This window comes from Vulpes vulpes, chromosome 4, assembly GCF_048418805.1.
Source record: "Vulpes vulpes isolate BD-2025 chromosome 4, VulVul3, whole genome shotgun sequence".
Classification (NCBI taxonomy): domain Eukaryota; kingdom Metazoa; phylum Chordata; class Mammalia; order Carnivora; family Canidae; genus Vulpes; species Vulpes vulpes.
In genome coordinates, this window is record NC_132783.1 from 44,408,849 (window position 1) to 44,426,531 (window position 17,683).

A 17,683-nucleotide genomic window follows, 5' to 3' on the forward strand; every position below is an offset into this window, starting at 1 on the left:
TCTATCATGAATAAATAAAATCTTAAAAAAAAAAAAAAAGTATCAGAATGAACTCATGATTAAAAAAAAAATGCATTTCCTGGCTCTGTTCCCTGAAAATGACTGGAAACAATGACACAGTAGTACCCAAATCTTGATTTCCAAATACCATTCCTCATGAAAAAAGACTAGAGCTCCAGAGCTCCTTGGAGAAACAGCCTGTCCCGCTGTGGTACAGGAAAGCTATATGATGAACCTACACTTTGCTATGGCAAAAAGCAAGAAAGTGCTCAAAGACTGGTAGGCACAGGTCAAAATGACACATGAATGAGCTTAAAGGTGCTTCTGCTGGCCAAATTTGGAACAATTACAGTAAATACAGTTTTTAAGAATTGATGAGCTTGCACTGATACTCAAAAACAGTAGATAGGACGGGGGAAAAATGCTTCTTTGTAAGAGTGCCAGCTAAAAAATGTAGATGGAAGGCTAGACTTAGAAAAATCTCAGTTTGCAGCCAGCAATGTAATAAAACAGTAGACTCTAGCAAGGATTATCAGTGAATGTTAAAACCATGGAGTGAATAGGATACCAAAATGGTCTCCAATTATCTCCTCCCAGATTATTTGCTTAAGAGGTTTTTTTAAGATGTTATTTGACAGAAAACACAAGGCGCACAGGGATCATGACCTGAGCTGAAGGTGGACACCCGGCCAACTAAGCTACCCAGGTGCCCCAGAAAAAAATACTCTTAAAATGGGAAGGTCTGGCAAAGCAAGTGACCAAACTCATATTGGCAATGTGACAATTAACACTGTGTCTCCTGATATTATGTGACATGAATGAGATACACCACATACCATCAACAGACTCTTCTGCCAAAATATTTATCCTGAACCTACTCGTGAGAAACTAAGAAATACAGAATCTACAAGCTAACTGGCTTGCTTTCTTAAGTGTCAATTTCATAAAAAGGTAGGCTTGGGGTGCCTGGTTACACATCTGACTTGTGATTTCAGCTCAGGTCATGATCAGAGTCCTAGAATCGAGCCCCCCCCCCCCCCCCCATCAGACTCTGCTCGCAGCATGGAGTCTGTATGAGTGTCTCTGTCCCTCCCCTTACACACGGACATGTGCACACACTCTCTCTCAAATCAGTAATAAAAATTAAAAATAAATTTAAAAAAAAGAAAGTAGGCTTGTTCCAGAATAAAGATACAGGACACATGTAGTCACAGATACAGGACAACCAAATGCCATGGGTTTGGATCTTGGATTTTAAGAAAGAAGAAAAGCTTTAAGGAACACTTGGGAAAAACTGCGACTCATGTTTATGTACTATAGATAATTCTATATCAATGTTAAATTCCTTAGGTGTGGTAACTGTATTATGGCCAGGTAAGAAATTGCTTATGTTGCATGAGACGTGCTATAATAGTAATGGGTGAAGTATGGAGCCACTTCTTTCAAAAGGAAAGTGTCTAAAGAGAGAGATGTGGCAAAGTAACAAACCTTGAACACAGGAAAAGGATTTAAGATGATTTCCTTGTACTGTACTTTGAACTTTCCTATAAATTGGAAATTTTCAAAATAAAAAGTTGGAAATGAACAATCTTTTTCAGAAGAAATAGCTTACAGATACCTTGCAGATGATTAGGGGGGCCTTAGCAAAGTGAAGCACCAGGCATTCAATTCTAACCATACAGAAAAAAAAAAAAACAGGGACGCTTGGGTGGCTCAGCAGTTGAGCACCTGCCTTTGGCCCAGGGTGTGATCCTGGAGGCCTGGGATGGAGGCCCACATCAGGCTCCCTGCGTGGAGCCTGCTTCTCTCTCTGCCTCTGTGTGTCTCTCATGAATAAAAAAAATCTTATAAAAAAAAAAAAGTGGTTCTGAGACAAAAGAATCAAGCTAAGATGGCAAACAAATTCCTAACCCTCCTCCTATTAATTGATTTGTGGGGACGCGTGAGTGGCTCAGCGGTTAAAGCATCTGCCTTCAGCTCAGGGTGTGATCCTAGAATCCTAAGATTGAGTCCCACATAGGGCTCCCTGCATGCAGCCTGCTTCTCCCTCTGCCTGTGTCTCTGCCTCTCTGTCTCATGAATAAATAAAATCTTTAAAAGTAATTCTTGCTTGTAGAAAGTGGTATAAAAGTGTTAATGAATGGATTCTCATGTACCTTAATCCATTTTATCATAAGACTTAAAATAAAGATAAATGGCAAACATATTCCCTTGCTTCTAAATTATAAGTCCAAGGGGGACAGAGGAATAGCAAAAAAAATATATATGTAGTATTTTAAAAGTTAACACCAAAAAATAAAAATATATTGACTTATTTTGAAAAGTTGGCTGACTGATACAATTGATGTTTTCATCTAAATCTAATAAACATCTGAAATTAGGTATTTACAATTAGACTACAGCCTATATTGTTTCGAAATCTCCCAAATCGAAGAAAGCATCATCACCAATGTGTTGGTTCACCTTTTTACAAACAAACAAACAAAAAAAACAAAACAAAACTATCCCATCAAGACTTTTCTTTCTTGAGCTTATTTTCTAATGATAGACAAAGAAACTCTCGCTGTTAATTCCATGATCAATACATAAAACAGTCCCCTAAATATTCATCATTGTCTTAAAATTAGCTCTCAAAAATACGGTTCCATCTCAAATGCTGCTGATAGACTCTGTTGAACCAAATGGTACTGGAATTTTTTGTGTAGTCATTAAACTCAAAGACTCTTTTTACTCAAACGGTCATGAGTTTATTTCAGATTATGAAATCAGCCACCCTGTTCCCACCACTGTCCTCTGAAATCCCCCATAAATGCAGCAAAGTTAATGACTACACGGTGGGATAATCATTCAAACTTTTAATCTCCCTTTACACATTATATTAACATTCATATTGCAAGGCATTCCATTCACAAATATTACAGTTTGATAAAAAACTTCACACACATACCCCAAAAAAGTCTATACCAGATTCAGTCACTTCACTAAATCATTAAAATAATAAAGTAATGAAAACATCATCATAATTCTCTTAAAGCAATAAAGGTCTGAGGCACTCTGGGAAAGATGTTCTCATATAACATGTCAGTGGTATCAAATTATCTTACAAGAAAGTTACCAGATACCTAGCAATCAAGTATACTCCAATGACAATAACTTTGATCTGATATGTATTCGCTGGATCCACTCCCATTTGGACTGAACTATTGAAAGGAACACAGATAGTGGGCAGCTGAGGCTGTTTCTAATGAGGTTCACAACTATGTAAAGGTAAAGTGTGTTTTCAACACACCAAGGACAGGTGCATCTCTACTGCAAGGGAACAGGTCCAGTCTTGAAAAATGTTCCTTTATCATCACTACCAGGTTTACTAAATGTGAGAAATGAACAGCCCACTTAACTCTGCCCACTGCTAAAGAGATTTCAGAACTGTGTCTTCCCATCAACCTCTGCAGTGCAATGTTTGCCCTTCTCTGAGGGTCTTCAAGGTGTGCCCTTGAAATAAAATAAAGGGGAAGAAAGGGAGCTTTTCCCCTCCATTTCGACCAAACAGAGGTCTGAAATAGCAATGTATTATAAAATTCTCATGCTCTGCAAGAGCCAGCTACTATCTGGAGCATGGCTATTTTTACCACAAACAAGATATTTAAAAACCTGATAATCCTTTTCCAAAGCGAATTTTGCCACATCCATTCACTGACAGAGTCCACATGGGAGAGGAGGTCTCACTGACCGAGTGCTTCCTTACACACAATTACAAGGGTAAATCATTAGCATGGGGAAGGAGGGAGGCCGATTCCCAATGGGGAAATAAATCACTGCAAACTAGGGGTCGATTTATGACAGCATAGAACCCTGTCAGAGCAGAATCAACACAAGCCCAGGTCATATAGTGTTTGGTAATTACATACATGGAGTTTAAAATGTATACATATATAATAAAAAAAAAATCTGCAACAACATATGTTGCTAATCTTTCAAGGATTCTCCTCTTCAACATTCACCTGGAGAGCAGCTGGCTCTTGCTGGCCCAGTTGTGGCAGTGATAAAAGCAACTAGAAGCAGGTTTAAGTAAAAAGTGCTCAAAGGCCAAGTGAGAAAACAGAGGTGCAGAGATTTCTGGAGGAAGAGGGGAGCACTGAAGAGTTGAGAATATTTCCTTTCTTCTTCTTAGCTTTTTCAGACCCAAGACAAGTTCTGGAGGACACACATCCAATGCTGTAATCCTTCCTTATCTATAGTCAAAACAAAACAAGTAATAAAAATTTCCTCTTCCATTCTGTACTCTTAATAAAATGCATAGTACAGCCAGAAGGTATTATTGAGATGTGCCATCTTGGGAGAAATTAAAATTGGGACATGAAGTGAGGCCGCGTGCTATCGAGTCGCCGGGTCAGGATTTCACAGCCAGTGTCCGTGACCAGCAGGGTGTGCTCGAACTGAGCAGACCGCTTTCCATCTCTTGTCACTGCCGTCCAACCATCTGGCCAGGTTTCATCCTGCCATCCGCCTTAAACAAACAAGAACAATTTCTTAATTCTATCACTCAGTTTTCTAAAAAAAACTCTCTAGGTAAGTGCATTTGCATGTACTCTTATATCCTTGGATTATCACAGAACAATCAGAAAATTCACTATTAAGACTCCTATTTACAAATGGTAGACAGCGGGCAGCCCCGGTGGCTTAGAGGTTTAGCACCACCTTTAGCCTGGGGTGTGATCCTGGAGACCTGGGATCGAGTCCCACGTCGGGTTCCCTGCATGGAGCCTGCTTCTCCCCCTCTGCCTGTGTCTCTGCCTCTCTCTCTGTGTCTCTCATGAATGAATAAATAAAATAAATGAACCAAAAACAAAACAAAACAAAAAAAAGACAAATGGTAGACAGCTACATGCAAAAGAATGACGCTGGACCACTTTCTTACACCATACACAAAAATAAACTCAAAATGAACTGATGACTTGAATGTAAGACCTGAAACCATGGAATTCCTTAATGAAAACATAAGCAATAATCTCTTGGGCATCAGCTTCATCAACAAATTTATGGATCTGTCTCCTCAAGCAAGGGAAACAAAAGCAAAAATAAACTATTGGGGGTGCCTGGGTGGCATAGTTGGTTAAGCTTCCAACTCTTGGTTTCAGCTCAGGTTGTGATCTCAGGGTCATGAGATTGAGCCCCACTTTGGGCTCCAAGTTCAGCACAGAGGCTGCTTGAGATTCTCTCTCTCTTCCTCTGCCCCTCTCCCTGCCCCCCTTAATAAATCCATAAATCCTAAAAAAAATAAAAACAGGTAAATACCCACACATAAACACACACAAGCTATTGGAACTACACTAAAATAAAAGGCTTTTGCACAGCAAAAGACTCCATCAACAAAACAGAAAAGCAACCTACTGAATGGGAGAAAGTATTTGTAAATGATATATCTAATAAGGGGTTAATATACAAAATACATAAAGAATTTATATACCTCAACACCACACACACACACAAAAACCACCCACAAACAATCTAATTAAAAATGGGCAGAAGAGTTGAATAAACATTTTTCCAAAGAAGACTTACAAAGAGTCAACAGGTACATGAAAAGATTCCTAGTATCAATAATAATCAGGGAAATGCAAATCAAAACCACAATGAGATATCACCTCACACCTGTCAGAATGGCTAAGATCAAAAAGGCAATAACATGTGTTGGTAAGGAAATAGAGAAAAGGGGAAGTCTTATGGACTGTTGGTGGGAATGCAAACTGGCACAATTGCTGTAAAAAACAGTGCAGAGGTTCCTCAAAAAATTAATTAATTTTAGTAGTAATTCCACTACTGGTATTTATACAAAGAAATAAAACCACTAATTCCAAAAGATATATACACTCCTATGTTTATTGCAGCATTATTTACAATAGCCAAGATATGAAAGCAATTCAAGCGTCCACTGATAGATGAATGGATGAAAAAGTATGGTATACACATGCAATGGAATAATACACAGCCATAAAAAAAGATGTGATCATGCCATTTGCTACAACATGGATAGACCTAAATGATATTATGCTAGATGAAATAAGTCAGAGAAAGAAAGAAAACCCTATGATTTCACTTATACATGGAACATAAAAAGCAAAACAAATGAATAATCAATCAGACTCTTACATACAGAGAACAAACTGGTGGTTGCCAGAGAGGAGGTGTGTGGTAGAGTGGGGGTAGTGGTACGAAATAGATAATGGAGATTAAGAGGTACAAACTTCGTTATAAAATAAGTAAGTTACAGAGATGAAAAGCATAGCATGGGAATATAGTCAATAATACTGTAATGCTGTTGGGTGACAGATGGTGACTATACTTATCCTGATGAGCACTGAGTCATCGTACTGGCCAGTGTGTTTATTGGATACCTGAGACTAACATGACATTGTGTGTCAATTGTACTTCAGTAAAAACAATAATAAAAGATTCCTATTTATACTTCAACTGTCTTATTTAGTCTTTTCAACTTCATTTTGGTCTTTAGTCCAATGAAGTAATGACGATATTTTAAACTTCCTCGGGTGTGTTAGAACTTCACATTTTTTATACTTCCCAAATATCAAATCAAGATATTTCCAAAATAAAGGCACTGGGTTTCATTTTAGAAAACATACTGATACTATTCCTTACAAAAGTGTGAGTTAAAAGTTGAATTAATGAATTGAGCTCTTTCCTGTTATAACTTTGGTATCTGACTAAACTGCAGCCAATGTGTATTGTGAAGAAAATAATCTTCTTACACTTTCATTAAAGCATTTAATTCCTGATATTATTTTTAAATGGAAGGCACACAGATGGTGAGTATAATCTGTGCAATTCTTGTAGATCACACATTCCTGTAACCAGAAGAAAGGGCTAAGAGAAACAGGGGTTGGTGAGAGAAGGTAAGAAATGACAATCAGGCAAAACAGGTTAGGGTGGGGCTGGGACTAGAGAATTAGGAAATGAAAGCACAGGGAAAAGAGCCTGAAAGAGACCACACTGGAGAGAGAGAGGAGAGTAGAGGAGGGGAGGTAGAAATAAAACGAGAAATTCTACAATTCCGGATACTACTATAAAAGTGTTTACAGAGACTTACTTTCTTGTCTCCAAATTAGATCCCCTCCAAAAAAATTAATCCATTCTTCACTCTGAGTAATCTTTATCAAACTTAGGTCTCACCGACTCAGAAAAATCCCAAAGCATAAACTCTACAGTAAAGTAACCTACTTTTTTGCAATATTCAATCCCAGCCTAAAAGAGAATATGAGGTAGCTTGAAGAATGTTAACTCACACTTTGTCAAACATGTAAAGATGAGTGATTGCATATTTTCTGATGTAATGAGTAGCCCTTTTACAACTGGATTTAAGATATAATATTCCTGGGGATCCCTGGGTGGCGCAGCGGTTTTGCGCCTGCCTTTGGCCCGGGGCGCGATCCTGGAGACCCGGGATCGAATCCCACATCAGGCTTCCGGTGCATGGAGCCTGCTTCTCCCTCTGCCTATGTCTCTGCCTCTCTCTCTCTGTGACTATCATAAATAAATAAAAATTAAAAAAAAAATAAGATATAATATTCCTCTGACTTTATTGTGATCTGCTTAAAACACGATCTTTACTAATTTCAAATCAGATATATCTGCATACTATTCTGAGGAAATTCAAATTCCTTTTTGGATTTGAAACTTACCGCTCCACAGGTAGGATTTAACCTAGAGGAGTTACACTGACATATATGCATTATAATTTGATGATTATCTGACCAGGCTCCTTGGAAAGTTATTTGCTTATACCTGGAAATACCACATTATGTCTCACCTACCAGGTGCCAGTTAATGAAAATAGGTATATAATCCAAACGTTTTCCTCTCAGGTTCTTGCCTTTCTAATATACTTATTGCTCTTGCAATTGGTTCCACATGATCAGAACTTTATTCTTATCCCATGAAGATGACAAAAACAATACCTTACATTTTGTACAGCCCTTTAATGTTCACCGGGTATTTTGTGCTGCTATAAATTGCCTCAATTCTTACAACAGCAGCCCTAGAGAATTGGCAGGTTAAAGATTGTCATTTCCATTTTACAGAAAAGGGAGCAAAGGATCATGTTATAAAGAAGTCTGTGGGCTGGATTTAGTGACTCACTTCTAAGTCACTGCAATGTGGCAGACATAACGGGATGCCACTCCTAAGATCAGGTCATAAAGAAGACCAGAAGGATCCAGAAAGGAGGTATCCTTTAATAAGGCCCCAGGACACACCAGCCCCACTACCATTGCCTCACTGTATCCTCTAATCCCAACCGAGAACTGGCTGAAAAAAAAGGTGAAGAGAACATCTGACCATCTGGGTGAGAAGTCCTCATCATGACACTGGGTTTTCATCACTGCCACAAGCCTGCCACAGGGAAGTGACAGTGAGGACATAAAAGTACCAGCACTACATGTGTCTGTGCTGTGCTTTCACGAGAGTTGTATGATCCCATCTGATGACCTGAGCAGAGCCTCTGTAGAGGCAGAACAGCTCATGAGTTTAGAGTCTGACAAACTCTGTCACATAACTAGCTAAGTGACTTTGGACAAGTTATGTAACTTCTTCAAGGATCAGTCTCCTCTTCTATATAATGAGGATAGCACCCACCTCGTAAATTGTGGAGAATTAAAGCATATACCTGTGTCTGCCTCTAAGTGGGTGGCACTACTTCTTTCCTCCTCCCCCTAGCACCCCGCCAAGCGAGCTACACAGGGTTGACGAAGTCTCTGGATTGTTACAATGCACCTCTGACAGCATCTTTTATGGAAACGGACTGGGATTCAAGTACTTCAGCATCTACTGATTCGAGAATTCCCAGGCAGAAAGTACTGCTTTCTTGCCAACCCTTATGACTTTCAGTTCTCTACAGGACACTGAATCGAGTTTGAGATGGGACAGGAAGTGGAAATGAACCAACATAAAAATACACTGAGCAGACTAATCTGATCCTGGGTAATCAAAAGTAAATAAAAATTTAATTAAAGAACATTATAGCATCCCTTTTTCTCACCTTCACAAATCATTGGCTCAATTGTGAATACATGGCCCGCCTTCATCACTCCAACTGCTTTATTTTCTGAAATTAGAGGAAAAAAATTCTGAACATGAAGCAAAAAAATCAACATTGTACTGTTGAACAGCTCACTGTAAGAGTACACACTGTTCACTAACATGAGATGATTTTTCAGGACCATCATGAAAAACACAACTACAAATTAAAGCATCCAGACCTGCCTTCCTCCAAAAAAGGCCAAAAGGTAAAAATAGGGACAGATCTTTTGAGACAATCTCAGACAAAAGTGGAGATACCAGTTTAAAGTTCAAATTAAGGGATCCCTGGGTGGCGCAACGGTTTAGCGCCTGCCTTTGGCCCAGGGCGCGATCCTGGAGACCCGGGATCGAATCCCACGTCAGGCTCCCGGGGCATGGAGCCTGCTTCTCCCTCTGCCTCTCTCTCTCTCTCTCTCTCTGAGTATCATAAATAAATAAAAAAATTTAAAAAAAAAAATAAAGTTCAAATTAAAAAGAACAGATGTGAACATCAGTAAATGAACGATTGCATTTGCTCTGCCTACCACCAGATGGCAAAAGCAGTGGCTTTCAGGGTTTCTTGTAAGGCTAGTTTCACGACCGTGACTCTGGTAATGAAGGACACGTGTCCAGAGGCTGCATCAACTACACACCATTCTCCATAGGTATGGTCTGATATCACCCACACGTTTACATTCCTGCACATCTTCCCTAATGAATAGCTATCATGCTTCTTTCTACTATCTTAGGTAGTGCCAAAAAATACTTACTGCAGATTTCCAAATCTGGCATTTGTAGATTGTCATAAAATCTAAGGCAAAAAATAATTTTGACTTTCTGTTTCTAATCCCATGAATTTTCTGTCCCAATGATCTATAACTTACTACAAAAAATATATTTTTTAATTTTATATATTTAAAAATTTATTTTATATATTTTTTTAATGTCAAGAGTATCAGTGTGGTGTCCTAGAAAGAAAAAGGATAAAGATATCTGGAGCTAGGCTGTCCCCTTACCATTAGCACTGGCTGCATGTAGCCACTGTCCACCTGCAAAGAGGCTAGTCAGAATGGTATTGGCTATATGTGTAAAAAAATAAGCTAAGTTCAAAGACAAAGTATGTGATATATCTCAACCCTTTTTACATTGACAAAATGCTGAAATGTTAATACTGTGAATGCAATGCATTAAATAAAACATTTCTTTTTACTTTTTTTAATATGACCACTGGAAATTTTTTAATTATATAATGTGCCTCAGAATATATTACTAGTGGACAGTGAACTCTAAGTTCCATTCCTGTTTTTGCCACTGACTTCATTATTCTAGAAACATTACATCTCTCACTCAACTTGACTCACAGTTTCAATTTCCCAACATACCTCACTCTGCAAATATACCTTTTCTGATTGACCACACTACTGCAGATACTAGGCTGAGTACTTTTAAAAAAATTTGTACTTGCTCTACCACCTACCTCACAGAATTATTATAAAATACGTTCTAAATGTAGAGTCTTATCATCATTACTTCCCAACCATAATGACTTAAAGTAATCACTCTAATCTAACAAGGACTTCTCTTACACAGAAGGGTGTAGGGGAGTTATACAATTTTCTAGTTCCACCTTCAGTTGTTAGGGATACCACAGAGTTACAAGCCAAAGGCGGGATCATTTATGTTTCAAAAGTGTCCTCTGTACAAAGACTCAGCAGTTTCCTTTTACACCTCCCTAAAGTGATCACAACATATTTTAATTTATATAAACCTAATTTACACTAGACTCTTCATAAACGTTATCAAACGCATAAAACAAGTACATATCTGGTCTTTGCTTCTTTTTTCAGAATTGCTTTTCTTATTCCTTTTTTTTTTTTTTTTGCTTTTTATTCCTAATTAAATGGCTTTATGTGTTTTACAGACACTATCATCACTGATCCATATCCTCTTCTCCCACAAATTCTATTTTCTTCAGTCTGTCTTTATATAATCTGTATCTAGACCTGAGTTTGTCAATTCCCTAACTAAAGGGACTTTCTTCACCCCCTTCCCAGCACACACTCTTTTTACACACACACCTTGAAACATACACATGTATCACTGTAATCAGAGTAGCTACTTCTATTCTGCTAATATAAGGTTATATCCGGTGATTACAGGGCCTACCAGGAAGGAACTAAGTTGGTTACTTACTTTCTGTTGCTAATTTTTATTTCAAGCACAATTCACAGCTTAAACAAGAACTTTGTGGTCTGCTAATAAATGTTGATATATATCAAATGCTGTGCTCTAAACTGCTTCTCCAGCTTCTCTCATTGAGAGGCTTCTCACTCATTTCCCTTTTCTTCACAGCTAGTGACACCTAGGATTTTATCAGCTCACACCTGACCTGCACCAGCAGCTGTGATCAGGCTGCCTGCACATCTAGCCTGACTTGCTCTCACACCCGCTATATGTCCTAAACACCACTGCCAAATTTGTCTTCCCGAACTAATGTCACCTTATCATTCTTCTGCTCAAAAATGTTTCAGCAAATCCCTACAATTGAAGTCAAATGTCCCTGGTCAGGAACTGCCTACTGTTAGTTTTTAACACAAAATACTCAGCCCAAGCTTACCTGGTCTCCGTTCAGTCTCACCGTGAAGCACCTACTCATGATTCCCCTCTACCTGGGATATTTTTCCCCATCTTCTCCACCAAACCACGATTTCAACCATTCCGTATTTCTCCCACAGGACCTGCGCCCAATGCTTCAGTCCTCATTAGGCAGCACAAAGTACAGAAAAAGACTGCCTCTAGAAAGACAGAAGCCAGGCGCCAATCCTACCTCTAGCATTTCCTTACTGGTCTGTGTGAACCTGAGTAAACAGTGTACTTCTCTAAGGACAGAATCTGACTGCCTTCCTTTTTCCTTCTTCCCTTTTCCCTTTCTTTTTGCAGAATCTGCTCTAAGCAGGGCTAACGGGGCACCTGGGTGGCTTAGCCAGTTAAAGATCTAATTCTTGATCTCAGCTCAGGTCTTGTTGTCAGGATTGTGAGTTCAAGCACGTGAGTTCAAGGTTGCGAGGAGCATGGAGCCTACCACATAAATAAATAAGTAAATAAACAAATAAATAAGGCTAAGAAATTATTCAGATGTGGTGATCTAATGAAATAATGCATATCATTATCATCATGATCGTTCCAAGAGTTAATATTAAGTGCTTTCCATGTATTCTCTCACTCCTAGTAACACTTCTAGGATAGGTACCATTCCCTACTATTATTCTAGATGAGAAAACAAGCTTTCACAAAAACCTATGTGAAAATGTCTATATTGCAATAACTTATACATACTTGTTAAATTCCTTCTTAGGTCAGTTTCTGTGGACAGCTTTCCTTTTTAGCACTAAATAGCAGACTTATTCCTGTGTGTCTTAGCTCTCCAAGAAAAAAGGTTTCTGGAAGACATTAATTGTCCACACTTCCTTTGTTATTCTATCAGACAGTACTGAACTTAAAGAAAGGTCTTTTGTCTATTCTCCTGTATTTATACCAACAGATAGTAAAGCATTTGCCATACGCTATGAAATCAAACCAAACCAAACCAATTTCATTTAAGGAGTCAGAATACTGATAGCTAGACCCATGGCAGTGGCTGTGAGCTATTCACTAAAACTAGTTTACTTTTCTTCTGAGTGCACAGCTAGATTACATTTCCCAACCTCTTCTGCAGCAGCATAGCCATGTGACTGAATTCCTGCCAATGAAAAGTAAATATAATTGATTTATGCCAATTCCAGGCTGGTGCATTAAAACCTCCTACACAGGGATCCCTGGGTGGTGCAGCGGTTTAGGACCTGCCTTTGGCCCAGGGCGCGATCCTAGAGACCTGGGATCGAATCCCACATCGGGCTCCCTGCATGGAGCCTGCTTCTCCCTCTGCCTGTGTCTCTGCCCTCTCTCTCTGTGACTATCATGAATAAAAAAATAAAATCTTTAAAAAATAAAACTAGCTACACTCATAAAAAAAAAAAAAAACCTCCTACACATACCATTTCATGCTTTTCCCCATCCTCCCCAGTATCTACAGATTAGAAGAGTAACCCAAAGTGAACTTGAAAGATAGGCTGAAGATAACAGAACCTGGGTCACAGAATAACTGACCTATCACCATCCTCAACAACAAACAAACACACTTTCTGGACTGTTAACATGAGTAAGATATGAACATATAGTGTGTTATGAGCAAAAATATACTTTGAGGGTCCATTTATAACAGCTTATAGATGAATAAATACAAAATAGTAGGTCCTGTTATATATTCGAATAAATATCTCTTGAATAAATGCTTAGCAAAGATCAAATCTTTGGATAGTACTTACTGGCATAATGGGGTACATTGGGGGCTGTATGAAAAAGTTTGTGGATTCCATGCCCACAATAGCTTCGAACAACTGAAAACCCATTTGCTTGGGCATGCTTCTGAATAATGTTTCCCAATTCTCTGTATCGAACACCAGGTTTCACTGAAAGGAAAGAAGACCAATGACAAAGAATAATAATAACTAATATTTACTGAGTAATTACTATCTATGTGCCAGGAACTTTTCTAAATGCTTTATATGCTACATAGAAACATATATATACAAAACTTTCAGATGAGGAAACCAAGGGACAGAAATGCTATATGGCCAGTAAATGGCAAAGTTGAGATTCAACCCAGTAGCACCTATGCTTCCTCCTTGGGTGCATAAAAGGACATGGGTGCAGTACGCTAAGGGTTTTAGGGACATACACCTTTTGTCTTCTGAATAAACCAAAGAATGGAAAACACGCATCTCTTCCTCTCCTCTAAGGTCAAGTGTGTTCCTTTTTTTAGAGAGAGAGAGCACGTGTGGGGCAGGGCAGAGGGGCAGAAGGAGAGGAGAGATAGTTCCAAGTAGACCCCCTCCACCTCCACTGGTGAGCACATAGCCTGATGCACGAATGACTCAATCCTACAACCCTGAGATCATAACCTGAAGTGAAAATTGAGTCGAACACTTAACGAACTGAGCCACCCAGGTTCCCCAAGTGTGCTCCTCTTTTAAAGTGAACAGAAGTAGTAAGGAGAGTACAGAGTCTCAGGAGAAAAAGGAACATCCAGGAAGTAACTTGACTTGTCCTCAGTTTCATTCTGATCAACTTCTCAAAGAATTACTTCCCCTGGGCTTCTTTACCCCCATAAAGGTGATCCTAAAGTTATTCACAGTTGCCTCAGAACACAGTCCTGGGGACAGGACATAGAAAGATACTTTTAACTACATTCTTCCTCCTCTGCTTAATTTTTATGACTTTTACCACTGTTTCAATAAAAACCAAAACAGAGTGGTTCTCGTTGTTATGTCTCTCCTAGCACTGAGACCCCAGGACAATCAAATCTCTGTTGATTGGACAACCAGCCAATCAAATCTCTGGGCAAACAGCTCCAGGAATCATTTCAAGCAATATATACTTGATTTTAACTATACGTTCAAGCTTGACTTTTGCGGGGGGGGGGAGTTAATAATTTTGAGGAACCATGCTGACTTTCATAATGATCTGCTTGCATTCCAATCTAAGACCTCCTATCAGCCCCAGTAGTGGGAGAGGAAGCAAAAATTTTAACCCATTTTGCATAATATACAACAAAGAAAATCAAAGGTAATGGGAGAGCATGAGAGGAGATTCTGTCCTAATTCTCAAACTAGAAACAATTCTCATCCCAAGAAAGCACTCATTAAAATCTGGAGACATTTCTGGTTGTCACAAATAGGAGTGCCAGGGTAACTAGCATCCGGCAGGTAACGACCAGAATGTGTCTAAGCATACTACCATGCACAGAAGGCCCTATGACAAAGAATTAGCAGACTCACCAGGCCAACAATGCATAGGCGGAGAAGCCCTATTCTAGAAGGATAATTTCAACAAGAGTCAAGCTCTCTACTGTGCTGCACTACCCCGAGCAGCCAAGTTAATAGAATACAAGGGGCAAGACTGCTACACACAAAGGTATTAACAGCACTTTCCAGAGACTAAGCAACTTGTGTTCTTTCCTGGCCACTGTTAGGAAGATTCTGGTTTCTGATAGTTTCTTGGCAAGTTTTACTCTTGTGTCTTTGTAAAAACAACATTTGATCACCTGTCTGGTTATTTCAATCAGCTCACAGAAAAGCAAAAGGACATACACACTGAAGGCATTATCTGGCAAAAACCCTAAAAATTATTTTAAACTACCACTTCCACAAATGAGAAACTAAAGAATATTAGTTTTTAAATAATCTAAAATGAGTAAGTAAAAAAGAAATCTCACACATTGATAGATAAAAATATCATGTTCTCACTTTTCATTCCTCCAACTCTATTAGTGAAAGTTTCATCATCTCCCATGCGCGTTAAAACAGACTCAAAACAATAAAAATAACAAATCTATGTCATCAGAGATAACTATGTGCTTGCCAAAGAACCTGGTCAATGTCCAATACTTTGTTGATATATCAGGTTTATTGTGGGGAAAGGGACGTCAGGTACAGATAATACACTGAACAATAGAGCTAAAATGTTGTGGGTTTCAACTGAAAAAACTGTTTGCCCTCAAACTGCCCTCTTAAAGTAATAGTCTGCTGGTATTCCCACTAAGTCATTCTTTCTCTCTCCTCATAAGACCCAGTACAAACAAACAAACAAATCTGAATGGGCTGTTTGTATGGACAAAGACAGCCTTTGAAAAAATCTACAGAAATACATCTCTATTCAAAGGTATTGTTCACTTAAAAAAAAATTATTATTCACCACAGTAGCAAGACGTCTAGAAAACACAAATTTCCAGTAGAGGAATAGCTGTAGAAATTTTTATACTCTGGATATAATAGATAGTCATTTAAAGAAGGGAGTATATCTATGCATTAGATACATATACTAATTTAGAAAAATCATAAAGATCTTATTGAGAAAGGAAAAGGGATTCCTGGGTGGCTCAGCAGTTTAGCGCCTCCTTCAGCCCAGGGCATGATCCTGGAGACCTGGGATCAAGTCCCACGTCGGGATCCCTGCATGGAGCCTGCTTCTCCCTCTGCCTGTGTCTCTGCCCCCCCCCCCCCCCGCCCCCCGGGTCTCATGAATAAATAAAATCTTTAGAAACAAAACAAAACAAAAAGATCCTATTGAGAAAGTACCAAATTACAGAATGCTACCAATAGTGTAACTCCATTTAACCTAACTAAACAGATACACATAGGTGTATGTGGTGTGTCTGTGTCTGTCTGTTAATGCACAAGGGAGAAAAAACCTAAATGTTAAAAGTAGAAAAAAATATATAAAAAGGTAAGAGGAAAGTATTACGGGAAGATCATTCATTTTTCTCTCATAATCTAGCATATTGTTTTTTTTTATAAAGAGAACATAATACTTATGACAGAATTAACAAATAGAAGAAAAACTGAACTCAAGAACTATACATTCCTATACATTTATCATGTTCTATATAAATAATATACATTCCTCCTCATTTATCAGCCAAAGAAAATGAAATTCCCAAATCACCCATAAATCAGTTAGTGCTAAAGTCTGAAGCTAACTCAGGGAGGGTAGAGGCAAAACTGGCAGGGACAAGGAATGCAACAAGAGCCATGTGAGGCCCATCACAACACACAGCAGCTCTAGCGGGTGCCAGCACTGATGCTGACCTGCGTCGATGGCTTGCATCAGGCACTCATACGTGGTCTGCACCAGTTTCCGTGCTCCCTCATCCACGTCTCCAACAAAAAATGTCTCATTCAAGTCCCCATGATAACCATTGCGATAAAGAGTGATGTCCACTGCAAAACAACAAATATAAAGTACAAATATAAAGACCACATTTGTTTTTATTTCAAAATAGAAGTCACTTCTCCAACATGACAGCAGCAAGCAGCTTCGTGAGCAAGACAATTTCTGCATTCTTAAATTAGACACTAATGGATATACAGTTATCACCTGTAATGCAACTGAACTCACCGTGGAGAAAAGGGACATGGTCATGCAGCACAAGTCAGAAGGTGGGCTTTTCTAGGTATAGTAGTAATTAGATCGGGTGTGGTAGAAGAAATGTATTGAGGATACATTCATGCAAGATCAATAAGCCAAATTAATAGCATTAAACGGAGGACTGTGCTACATTTTGACATTAAACAGAAAATATTGCTTTCACTTTCCATCTTTGACGAGATTTTTTTTTCCTTCTAGCAAATCCGCAAATAGGAAAACTTACACTATTCTAAACTTACTTTTCAGAGACTCATTTGCTCTTCACTTAACTGTGAAAATTCATCCTTCCCACTGTCCTCATATTTTAGAGTACGACTACTGGTATATAACTATAAAACATAAAACACTAAATGTACACATTAAATTAGTATTTTTAAACCATGAATTTTCAACCAACCTAAAGTATCACAATAGTGTGTTTGTCAGCATGACACATATATTCCTGAAAAACCTCACGCATTACACATGTAATCAAAATAAGAGTGTTTGTATAAAAAAAACAGGGTTGGCCAGACCACTCAAAACCTATGGCACTTCATACAGAGATACCCTAACTAAAGAATAACAACCGGGATAATAAGTGTCA

General features: G+C 38.6%; 1 protein-coding gene across 2 annotated transcripts in view; it reads right to left on the bottom strand.

Moving 5' to 3' along the window:
• Positions 1-2,724: 2,724 nt before the first annotated feature.
• METAP1 (methionyl aminopeptidase 1) overlaps positions 2,725-17,683 on the bottom strand; it is a 68,324-nt gene continuing 53,365 nt past the window's right edge. For both annotated transcript variants that reach the window (XM_026015635.2, XM_026015636.2), the window contains 4 exons: positions 16,758-16,889; positions 13,437-13,580; positions 9,053-9,118; positions 2,725-4,507 (listed from right to left, as the gene is read on the bottom strand). In XM_026015635.2, the coding sequence (XP_025871420.1) occupies positions 4,344-4,507; positions 9,053-9,118; positions 13,437-13,580; positions 16,758-16,889 (506 nt within the window). In that variant the 3' untranslated portion in view covers positions 2,725-4,343. The remainder of the gene's footprint in view (positions 4,508-9,052; positions 9,119-13,436; positions 13,581-16,757; positions 16,890-17,683) is intronic.